We start from the raw sequence: 12,204 nt of genomic DNA on the forward strand, positions 1-12,204 counted from the left end.
TTCTGTGTCAGCAGTTGGGTCCTCCTGGATTTCCTACTATAGTGACCCTTTTCATTCCGATTGCGACGTATAGTGCAAGCTGACACAGTTGTACCCTGTGCCTGAAGGTCAGCTTGAATTTATCTGGAAGTTGATCGAGGTTCATTACCCAACATTAGAACAATACTTTGTTGCAATATTTGATTAATTTTTCTCTTTTAATCAACATCCAGGGAGATTAGCTACAGTGCCATGGGCTGTAAATTTCTTGACAATGTTGCGCACAATGGACACAGGAACATTAGGATCTGTTATCTGATACAGGCAAGTTTAATTACAAATTACAGGAGCATCACAAACTTGGAATGCAATTATGTTTTACAATTTTCAGAAGGTGCCAATAATTTTTTCCAGTCCATTTTTGGGGTTTTGCATGGAATGTGTCAGATTTGGCTTTTTTTTTCTTCAGTTTTCTGTGTCATACCAATACAAACAAAAGAAATAAACATGATAATGCCTAAACATTTGTAATTGCAATAATTTTCTGGGAGAAGTGGTGCATTATCTGACAGAATTGCAGGGGTGCCAATATTCTTGACCATGACTGTAGATCAAATAAAAACTGAAATCCAGGTAAATGGAAAATAAAAATAATGCAGCTCTGTATTCATTATTGCATATTTTTAAATCAAGCTTTGCAAGACTCTTGATATTAATTAGCCTCTTACAATCTCCCACTTAGCATAACTTAGACAATGGGTACTTAGTGGGAAAAGCAGCATACGGAACCAGACAATAGTCCTGCATTTTTTATGTACTAACAAGGAGCATGCTGATAGGTGGAAAGAGTGACAGACAGAGGTGGTTTTCAGTCTCCTGCTACTCCTTTCACTGTTCAGTTTAAAGGTTGGTGGAAGGACAAGACTTTTAAGTGTTACTTAACTGCAGCAGAGAAAGAGGCAGGTCCCCTGCCCAACAGGGATGTATGTGTGGCCGAATTGGGCAAAACTCCGGACTTGATATAAAAAAAACAAAAAAAACAAAAAAAAAAAAACCCTGAATACAAATCCACTGGTAGGTAAAAACTCTTGTAAATGTATTTAATCCATGTATTTAGGATTTGCCTGGAGTACAGGATAGCTATCCACCAGTGCACACTGTCATGAGGAATTTAGCCAGACTTAGGAAAAGCAATGGGAAGTACAGGAGAAAGCCCTTCACCAATGATATGTAGCATTTTTGATTCAAGGCATTCCCAAGTGAAGCAGCACATTGTTAACTAGACAAATAAAATATGAAGATCAGGGTTTTTTCTTCCTTTATTATACCAACAAGTGGCACCATGTTCTTTTGCTTTTTCTTTTGTTCTAATGCGAATTCAGGAAATACCTACTGTTAAACTGATCCATCACTTTAATGCAGGATAAGACTTTAAATTAAGGCAAAACTGAACAAACCTTTAGGCAAAATGTTTGCACTGAGTACTGTTGTGACAAGCCTTCTGGCCTCGTGACCCACTGTTACTTTTTAATGGCTTTCCATTCAAATTGCCCATTGTATTGTGAAGATGTCGCTACCCGTGTTTCTCCAGAAACTCTCCATATAACACCAGTGAGCTCACAGAGCATACCAAATCCCGATAAAGAGAATAAATAGGAACTTTCCATGACAAGAAGTAAAATAAATTAGGCTTTAATACAACTGTGTCTCTGGGACTTTTGTTCATGTAGCGACCCTATAACATAAAGTAAACTCCTGCGTTATATTTTAATTTTCCACTCCCACATATTTGCACTCCTGAGCCACATCTTCTGCCTCCAATGGAAGGCTAGTAGTCTTCGTGATATACGTCATATCTGTTTGAGAACGCAGATTGTTCAGTTGAGTCTTAGCAGGGAGCATGAACTAAAGATTTCTTTTTTTTTTTTTTGGTGGCAGCTGCCCAGTGCTTGATTGTCCATATGCTGGCATTTCTCAGATAATGGAGGAAGACTGTGGCAGACAAACTGAAGCTTCTCTGGACCACACTGACATTCACCAAGCAATAAGGCATCCAAATCAGAAATGTAATATTACAACCAGTGCTTTATTGAGGTCAGGCCTGGCATCCCCCCAAATCACTGCACATGGGGGCAAAACTTAACAGTGGTCTGGGAGCTGAGTAAACTAAGTGTGGCAACGTTGATCCACACCATATATCTGCACTTCTAAGTAAATATGCATAACTAGGCGGAGCAGGTCTTAAGAACTCAACCAACAGCACCAAATGATTCATGTTTTTCATAGAATCAAATTGTAGAGTGATCTGTACGAGTCAGAGAAGTAGCTGCAATTAATGTTGCTCCCCCTTGACAACTATTATAGAAAAAAAAAATCAGTTAATTGATGCACATGATAAAGTGCAAGGTGTGGACAGAGGGGAGCAACACCATTCATTTCTCTATATTTTCACTTCAGAAGTGCAGAAGGCCACTTATGCACTGCACAAACTTCAAAAGCTCCACACAAAATTAGGATGCCTTACAAAAATCCACAGAGCTGAACCCCAACAAAGCAGTGAGGGGAGGTGCAAAGTCCAACCCAAAAGCCTCCTCTCTCCACCCAATAACGGTGGAAAAGGTAACAGACTGTGCAAGTCTCTGAAACGAGACCGGACAGTACTGTGATAAGAGAAGTGTAATGTTCCCCTTAAATCACTCTCTACCCACCCAGAATGCCTTCACCACATTGCCCAGGAGGATGCCTAGGTGAGTGGAGGGTGAAGCATGCTCAACACTTGTCCTGCTCTGCAAAGCACTATGGGAGGTAGCCCTGTGATGACCTGAGCAGGGCACTGGGAGTGTGTTTTTGGGGTAGGTGGAGTCAAAAGTTCAGCTACCTCCTCTCATTGAAGCAGAGGTAGGGGAGTGGGACAGGTTACCCCTACCCCACTACGATGATCAATAGTCCTCCAGAGTCTCTATCTCGCCCATGTTCAACCTCTCAGAGGAAGCATTGACAGAAAATCCTGAAACAAAGAGGCAAAGCATTACATAAGAATGGAGTCAAAACAGAGGGCAGAGAAGTAATATGAAGGAGATTAAAGGGCAGATTTATAAAGAGGTAAATATGAAATTTATCAAATATTCATAACACATGCACTAGGAGGATTTACTTGCAAGGAATATTTGGTGAATATGAATATTTTCTGATTTATAAATATGCCCCCTAAGCAATAAAAAGATTACCAAAGAAAAAAAATGAGGCAAGAGATGTATGAATAGCAGAAAGCAACATAAAAATAAAATGGGATGCTAAGTGGGAAATGAAAAGTAAACACTTGCCTAGAAGACTTGGATCTGCACGAACCATCTTCTGTTTCTTTTTCTTGCGTCCAGCGCTTTGTGCAGTTTCTAGTGTTGCCGGCTGCAAGTTGTTTTGACTTGTTGGGTACATGCCCCATCCAGATTCCTGATAAAACACAAAACAGTATTTTATTAAATGACAAAATGAGAAATCTAGGTTACTTTACCTGCCTTTATGCTCTCTATCTTTGGAGTTAAATGAACTGTGACCCAGGGCACATGCCAACTGAAGTAGGAATTTTGATGTAAATTCCATATCTTGGGATTGCAGCACATGACACTTCTTCAATTTATCCTTAAGCAGGCCATAGAGAATGAAGTTAGTGTGGATCATCGAATCGTTTGTTTTTCGCATCATTAGTGTGCCAGGCGTGACACGATTTTCGTATGGCAATCAAAAGTGCCTGATTCAACTTTTTCTTTAGAAAAACAAAACAAATGATGGCACGATCGTATGAGCTATTTTTGATTGACAGAACGTTGGGTTTTCGACTCATCTATGGCCAGCGTAAGATCATGTGCCACTACTTTCAGGTGACCAGACACTGGAGCAAACGTTTTGCTGGAAACCACATCCCCACGTACCCAATATAACACTGGTCACACCACAAGGCAAGCAGTAAGGAGATCAGAGAAAAAGGGGAGGGACCTGTGTCCTGTACTTCAAGATATTGTGTTTACAGGTACTGTATGTCGAAATTCCTACTAATAAAACCTACAGTACTGGACACAACTGTGGATTCCTACACCAAAACTGGGCATCCCCAAGCAGTAAATCAAGGGGTGGCCACTAAAAAGAAACAAAGTTGCAGCAACATGCTCGAAAGGAAAAACAAGCAGGGCCAACAGACTTAACAGACAACAGCAGCAGCACTTTATAGCTGAAGCCGGAATCAGCAGAAGCTTATAAAACCAACTGTCAAAAAGTATTTAACCACTTCCAGTCAGGACACTTTTACCCCCTTCCTGCCCAGGCCAATTTTCAGCTTTCAGTGCTATCACACTTTGAATGACAATTGCGCGGTCATGCAACACTGTACCCATATGAATTTTTGTTAGTCTTTTTTTGAGACAGATAAAGTTTTATTTTGGTGGTATTTATTCACCACTGGGATTTTTATTTTTTTTTGCTATGTAAATGAAAAAGTCCAAACATTTTGAAAAAAAGTGTTTTTCTTATAAAATTTTGCAAATAAATAATATTTCATCATAAATCTTGGCCAAAATGTATTCCGTTATATTTTTAGTAAAAGAATAATAACCCAAATTAGGTTATAACCAAAACTTATAATTTTTAAACATTTTTTTATATATATATATATATTTTTATTTTTTTTTTTTACATACTGTCACCCTAGCAGTACAGTGTCACCATGGTGACACTAATACTTGTGGGGGGGTGATGAAGATTTTTTTTTTACACTAATTGCTTTTACACCCATAAAGGATGTAAAAGCAATAATTTCTCCTTCTCTCTAGCTGCATTCTTGCAGGCATTGAGAACTACTGAGTGAGCTGTGATTGGTCACAGCTTGTCACATGGTTCAAGGCTGTTGTGAAAAGCCTTGTACCAGGTGACCTCTGTGATCATTCACAGATTTCACACTTAGTAAGCAATGATGTCACAAGTGACATCTTGCTTACTACTCTGCATGTGATCAATGATTGGGCAATCAGTGATCACACGATCGGGACCTCGTACAGACGGACACAGCGGGCACCGGATCACGGTGCTGCGCGCTCCCAGGGAGCGCACACAAGCAGGGTGCAGGGAGGCCGTTTATAAACTGCCACCCGACCCTGCACTGCCATCGTCTGGCCATTTATATATAACGGCCGGACGGGAGGTGGTTAACAGGCAGAGGCACTGCCTCCTTTGAGTAGGACTGATGCTAAATTCTGTAAAGAACCCCAATCTCCCCCTTCAGGGACAATGGGTGCAGGTAGGAAAAGAGGGACTCATTCCCCGAGGGTGGAAGCCCTGCTGGGAGACCTCTACAGGAGCATCTGTAGAACAGACACATGAATGAACATGCTTGATAGAATGGGCAAACAAATGCTGCGGTATCAACAGACCAACCGCATGTGGAGGGAAACAAGGCCATAAAGGGGACAACTAAGGAGAGGGGCAATGTATCTTTTCCTACCAATAGGTCAGTGCAGTAGGACCAGTGTCAAGATCAATTTTTTTTAAGGATGTAAGATCAGGAAGACTGCTCAGGCTTGTGGAGCAGGTAACCCAGTGATCTTTGACCTTGACTTAGGGCAGAATCTGGCAGATGTAGGCATGTGTATATAGTTGGTCCAGGTAATGTAGATGTAGGCCTGTGTATATAGGGGGTCAAGATAATGGTAGGTAGCCAATCAGCTTCTAACTTCAGCTCTTTCAAGTAAGGTTTGATGAAAAAACTGGAAGCTGATTGATTTCTATACAGAGCTGCACCAGATTTTGCACTCTCCAGTTTTAGTACATCAACACCTGTGACCTATTTTCCTTCTGAAAATGAAAGTGCAATTGACAGTTCATGTTGTAGTATCTTAAAATAGTCAGGGGGTGGAAAGGCAGAAGAAATTTTATGGGTGTTAGTACCTAGCATTTCCAGAAGTGGCAATAGCCTCTGAAGTAAATCAGATATGGTGACAGTCAAGACAGGCAGAATTTTGCAAGTCTATGACCGTCTGAGTCACAGGGCTTGAGCGATGTCAGTGTAAGACCCTTTCACAAGGGTGGACAGATCAGGTCTGCCTGTCCATTTTTCAGGAGGACCTGTTCGGACCATCCACTGTTCTCTATAGGGAGGCAGATGTAAATGGACACGTGTCTGTTTACACCCGCCTGCATCCGATCCAATAAAAACAAAAGGATGGGGATCGATTCTCCATCTGTCTAGCAGATCGAATGACAGCTGGATGTAAAAAGACAGATGGTTTGTTTACATCCAACTGCCCATAGAGAACAGCAGGCTGTGTCATCAACCTATCATCCTCCTGCTAAGCGGGGATTTGCGGACAGATTCCCCACTGAGCAAGCGGATCTGCTTGGTTGAGTCTGCCCATGTGAAAGGGGCTTTACACCTTGCTCCAGAATATGGGAACTGCTAGCAGCCTGAGAATAACTTTTTCCTCAGGGCCAGTGTCGGAATTCCTGCTATTTTGTCCCATGTGCACCCACCTGCCTGTAATTCGCCACTGCTAAGAGGGTGTTCCCATGAGCGGTATTCATGGCATAGATGCGGACTGAGGGGGTTCAGCAGGCGTGGTATGTAGGAATCACAATAATGTCCCCCTGACGTTCTGTGGTGGTGTCTCTGGAGTTTCAGGCCACAAGTGAGACAGCAAATGATCAGCTTGTGTTGTTAGCCGAAATGGCATTTGAAGTGCACAGTCAGAAGTCTTACAAGTACCGTCATTAACCAGAGAGCAACTTTCAGTAGTAAGGTGGCAGGTAGAGTGCAAATTTTCCAATAGTTAATCATTATAATAATGTTACCTATAAGGATGAGTAAATGATAATCAGGGTAAAAAACACAAAAGGATAGACTACATGCCCTCAAAACCGCTTGTGTGCTTAGCACTGAGTTACGTCCTTTAGGGTAAAAGGATATAGTGTAGTATCTGCCACCTATAGAAAAAGCAATCCAACAAGATGTGTAAACCAGTAAACGGTATTTAGGAATGGACCATGGCCCCAGACCTGTATAACACCCTGTGGCTAAGTCTCTCGTTGTACCACATAGAGATGTGCACCAAACGCAGGATCCAGTGTCCAAAGGAAACATAGTCCAGCCCTGCTGTTATGCAGTCCGGGTATGGTTCCGAAAATGTACATCAAGGGTAACCAATCCGAAAGCAATAAGCATCTTGAAGTCAGACCTTGATAGAAGTCAAAGGAAGGAAAGAAAACCAGCAGAAGGCGAAAATGACACTAACTGGGGTCCCGTGGTGCAGGCAGGCTTATATGGGTACACTGGGGGAGGCAATTCCCAAAAATGTGGGCTGCATGAGTGCTGACGGCACTGAGGTGAGGGAACTATGAATGCCAACATGCACTGTGACATATTGAAGCAGAGCACGATCCCTTCCCTCTGGAGACTGGGCCGCAGGGCAGTAGTCCAACATGGTAACGACCCCAAACACACCTCCAAGACAACCATTGCCTTGCTAAAGAAGCTGAGGGTAAAGGTGATGGACTGGCCAAGCATGTCTCTAGACCTAAATCCTATTGAGACTGTGGGGAATCCTCAAACTGAAGGTGGAGGAGCGCAAGGTCTCTTGACATCCAACAGCTCCGTGATGTCATCATAAAGGAGTGGAAGAGGACTCCAGTGGCAACCTGTGAAGCTCTGATGAACTCCATGCCCAAGAGGGTTAAGGCAGTGCTGGAAAATAATGGTGGCCACACAAAATATTGACACTTTGGCCCCAATTTGGACATTTTCACTTAGAGGTGTACTCACTTTTGTTGCCAGCAGTTTAGACATTAATGGCTGTGTGTTGAGTTATTTTGAGGGGACAGCAAATTTACACTTTTATACACGCTGTACACTCACTACTTTACATTGTAGCATAGTGTCATTTCTTCAATGTTGTCACATGAAAAGAAATAATAAAATATGCCACAATGAAATTAAATGGTTCAGAATTTTTATTCTGAATTGCATATATTGAAGGTTTCCTCCTGCAGTCGCTGAATGCCGGTGGAAGCGAGAAGAGAAGCCAGCTTTCAGTGGTTGCAAGAGGAGAATGGAGAGGATCGTTTTCTGAACATACTGCTCCCCATCCAACCTGTCCAGGTGTAAAATAGAATGTGACAGGGGTGCCGCACAGATCCCAGAAACATGTGGCAGGGACACCATTGCTACCGCTGACCCTACAGCAGTGGTTGGGATGTGTGGTAAAAAAACTTGTCTCATCTATGGGGTTTACTGCCCCGCCAACCTACAAATGTAAATGAGCCCTTACTGTTCTGAGCCCAATATAAGGCTGGTTTCACATTGATGCACTGTGGTTCAGGAGTTTTGGTGCAGTCTCAGAAAACATACCAAACCCGCAGGAAATAATAGAAGTGTGGGGCTCAGTGCAGCTAACCTGCAGCAAAGCCACAAATTCACTAGTACACACCTGCGGATCAGTGTGAAAGCAGCCTAATAGTTGTTGACCCTTTTAAAGGTGCAAATATGCCTATTGCAAAAGCGCATTGTATGAGTTTGTGTAATACACTAACCTTTTCCTCTTCCAGCTTTTTACTGGCATCACTCTCCAGACTGCCAGAAAGGTCCCAGATGGTGCAGAAGGTATTAATCGCCTTAATGCAGCTCCTGCTCCCTCTCTGCCAGCGTGATGCACTCTGATGCTCTAGTATGGTGGGTCGGTAAGCCCAGATCATGATTAATGGGTTGACGACTCCAGGAATGCGCTTCCCTGGTTTGAGCTCACGGGTGACAGGTAGAGCACCCCTGGTTTAGAAGTTTACACTTCTCGATGTTAAAACTACAAGCACAGAGACCTAATATACTGGTTCCAGAAAGGCTAAGCCTAGGGTAAGGATCTATTATGTTATAGCATGCACTGCAACCTAGATTTGTGACTGAAAATTCTGTCCAGTTCTTCAGACAGGACAAATCTATGGCTTGTTGAAGAGGTTTCTAAAGCACCATCCCCAAAGGTCATAACTCCCAGGACCCTCTTAAAGATGCTACCAGGGCCTTTTGATATGTAGTGTGCTCCTTGTTATTGCTCTGTGCCTTCTTATTGGTCACTTAGAACATTCTACTAGTCAATAGGAAGGTGCAGGCAAACATAACAGACCAGGCTTGCTCTGGTCAGTTTCTTAATAGATCACCATTAGGGTTCTATCATGCACCATGGGGTACCCACTAACCAAGCCATGAGAGTCTAACATATTTCACAAAGCCAAGGGAATACTTTAAGATTGCAATACATAAAGATTTCTGGGACAAAAAGCAAGGGGAAAAGCTCTCAAACGGGTATTACAAAAGAAGCAACACTTTTTTGTTTTTATTTCAGTAATCACATGTTGTAATTCTTATCCAATAAATTGTGTTGTGTCCCCATTTGAAAGTTCTCCTTTCACGTCCTGTCCCAGTGCTAAGAAGCATCAAATAGGGACACAAAGATAATGTTTAAATAAAAAAAAAAGAAAAACTTGCCAAAAGGTTCTAATCCTGTTTCTGCTTACATTAGGAAAAACTTCAAATCTACAAATGTGTTTTCTGAGGATTGAGTAAGCAAAGAAAAGTTTAAATCTACTAAAATAAATTCCAGGTGTCATTTTATACCTGCTGTGGCTTTTGTACTGTAGTTTTTTGCTTATTCCGGCGCTCCAGAAACTGTTTGGAGAAATCCTTTGCCTCTGGGGTGTCCCCAAGATATTCACAGACATAATCATGGACCTCATAGGGAGACTCCACCTCACGCAGGAAAGATACAAATGTGTGCACTGTAACAAAACATAAAAGAATACTGTAAAGTCAACTGAAAAGTGTACATAAAATTAAAAAAGAAAGGAACTTTGACCTACCTGTAAATTCCATATCTTGGGAGTACATTACAGGACCCAGGCAACATATTTATACACCGTGTGTTATAGGCATGCACCTTCATGTGATGTAAACTGTACTATATTTTTTATGCTATGAATTGCACCCTGCACTGATATTCTACACACAGTATTGAATATATTTACATTCTTTTGGACTCTGATAAGAAACCTGTCTGCCTATTTAATTTCCCTTGTTATTTTAAGTTCCCGGTCACACAGCTTCAACTCTGAAATCGTGCGGCTTCCAGTGCAGTCGCACGATTTCAAAGTCGGATGTTATTCTGACTCAAGTTGCGACCTGCAAGACATCTACAGCTTGCAAGACACAGATGTCTATGCAAGTCACACCTGAAGTAGTGCATGCACTACTTTCAAAATCAGTGCGACTTCGACCAAGTTATAACTGCACCGATATGACCACATGAATTGCGGACAATAGGGTGCGACTTGCCATGCGATTTGAAACTTGGATCGCATGTCAAGTCAAACCTGGTATGACTGGGCACTAAATGTACAACTGTAACATTATTGTGGTACCTACACAAGCATGGTTAACAAAAAAATAAAAAATCAAATTTGCCTAACAAAACAGTTATTTGGAATGATGCTGAGTATTTCTGTGTCTACTGCAGTTATTAATTTGGAAACACTGATCAAAAGACTTGACGTTCAGAGTTCTGCTGTGAGAATCTTGCAGCCAAAAGCAGCATCTGCAAAAGATTGAAATTCCACCTGGTACTGATCTGGTGGAATAGGCACATAGCACAGTGGTGGATTTTGCAGTAAAGGTGCCCCTTGTGAGGTCCTGAGGAGAGAACAGGGAATCTATTTATCTGATGGAAATAGTAGCTTTGAGGTATACGCTTAACAGCTCTGAATAAATCAATGCAATGTAGAGACAAATCCTTTAAATGCTTAGGAGCAGGGTAGTACAATGTCCTCACTGAGGTGGAACACTGAAATTACATTTGGAATAAAAGATAATCTTGCGTGCAATACAACCCTGTCATTGGGAAGTATGAGGAAACGTTCTTTACAGGAAAGGGCCATCAGTTCAGAAACATGTCTGACAGATGTGATAGCTTCCCAAAAAGGCAACTTTGCTGGCAAGAACCTTCAGGGGAATGTCCCTGATGAGTTCAAAGGGTGGTTTCTGAGCTAACCAAATTAAGGTCCTAGGAAGCACAAGGTGCTGCAAGAGGGGATCAATGCAAAGAAACACCTTGAAGAAAAGGCTTTTACAAGGGAATGTGAAGACAGAGGCAATTGAAAAAAGATGGAGAAGGATAAGTTCACCTTTGGAACATGTTACGTGTTCCAGCATCTGCAGCCTCTCCTCCCAGTGACAGCAGGCAGTGAATTCTTTCCACGCACTGTTACAATTTGAAAATGTCCATGAAGGATTGTCTACAAACACTGGCGGCCATTGTGTCTGACGGCTGGTAGATCTCAATGAATTAAGAGGTCGCTGGTGAGCGCTCTCGTAGTCCATTGATCTTCCTGTTCTCAAGTAACTGCCTGAGTGACAGTTATACTGAGAGTCTGCAGGAGCCTGAGATTGCACCTGCAATCTGCTAATTGCAGGTGCAATGCTCTAAAGGCTCCTAAAAAGGAAAAAAAAAAAAAGTATATACACACACACACACACACACACACACACACACACACACACACACTTTTTTTTTTCCAAAGGTGAACTTATCCATTAAGAATGCCAAAAGTCAAGTTCTGTTTGCAGACCAGAATGTGAGACAGAGTAATCTCTGGGACTAAATTGAATGCGTTCACACCAGGCAAAATACTGCATTCACACCAGGAAAAATAAGATAATATCTGTATGAGGGTTTTTTTGCTTTCAGCAAAGAACGAATCAGACTCAGAAATCTCTTTATCCTTTAAGGCCTTGGTTTCAACAGCCATGTCGCTAAAGCTAGAGACTGAGAAGCAGGATGTAATAAAAAAAACCTTAGGACAGTAGATCTGGCCTGTTGGGATGGGGCTATGGGTTGTTTGCTAGAAGTCTGAGTATGTCTGTATGTCTGTGTACCAGGTTCTTCTGTGTAAGTTAGAATTACTTGATTTGCTTAATTTTGTGGGGCAGGCGAAGTAGAATTGGCACTTGAAGGAAGGCATAATTAAGGGGACGAATGGGTCATCTGAGGCCAGGGCTAGAAGATCGGCCCTGCAGGGACTACCTGACAGCCCTGAGCTCTAGGATGTTGATGGGGAGCTTGGTTTCCTTTCTTGACCTTCTTTAAGTTGTCAAGAATTGTAATACTCCTCCATAGCCTGATACACTTGCTTCTGTAAGGACTTTGC

The 12,204-nt window shown here is 42.1% G+C and overlaps 1 protein-coding gene across 1 annotated transcript in view; it reads right to left on the bottom strand.

Moving 5' to 3' along the window:
- Positions 1 to 1,280: 1,280 nt before the first annotated feature.
- GIGYF2 (GRB10 interacting GYF protein 2) overlaps positions 1,281 to 12,204 on the bottom strand; it is a gene marked incomplete at its 5' end in the record, with an annotated part of 153,929 nt that continues 143,005 nt past the window's right edge. Inside the window, 3 exons of the mRNA XM_089666000.1 lie at positions 1,281 to 2,986; positions 3,303 to 3,429; positions 9,623 to 9,783. Of these exons, the coding sequence (XP_089522126.1) occupies positions 2,919 to 2,986; positions 3,303 to 3,429; positions 9,623 to 9,783 (356 nt within the window). The remainder of the gene's footprint in view (positions 2,987 to 3,302; positions 3,430 to 9,622; positions 9,784 to 12,204) is intronic.

This window comes from Staurois parvus, unplaced genomic scaffold, assembly GCF_062004578.1.
Source record: "Staurois parvus isolate SC_StPar_1 unplaced genomic scaffold, SC_StPar_1.0 ptg000049l, whole genome shotgun sequence".
NCBI lineage: Eukaryota > Metazoa > Chordata > Amphibia > Anura > Ranidae > Staurois > Staurois parvus.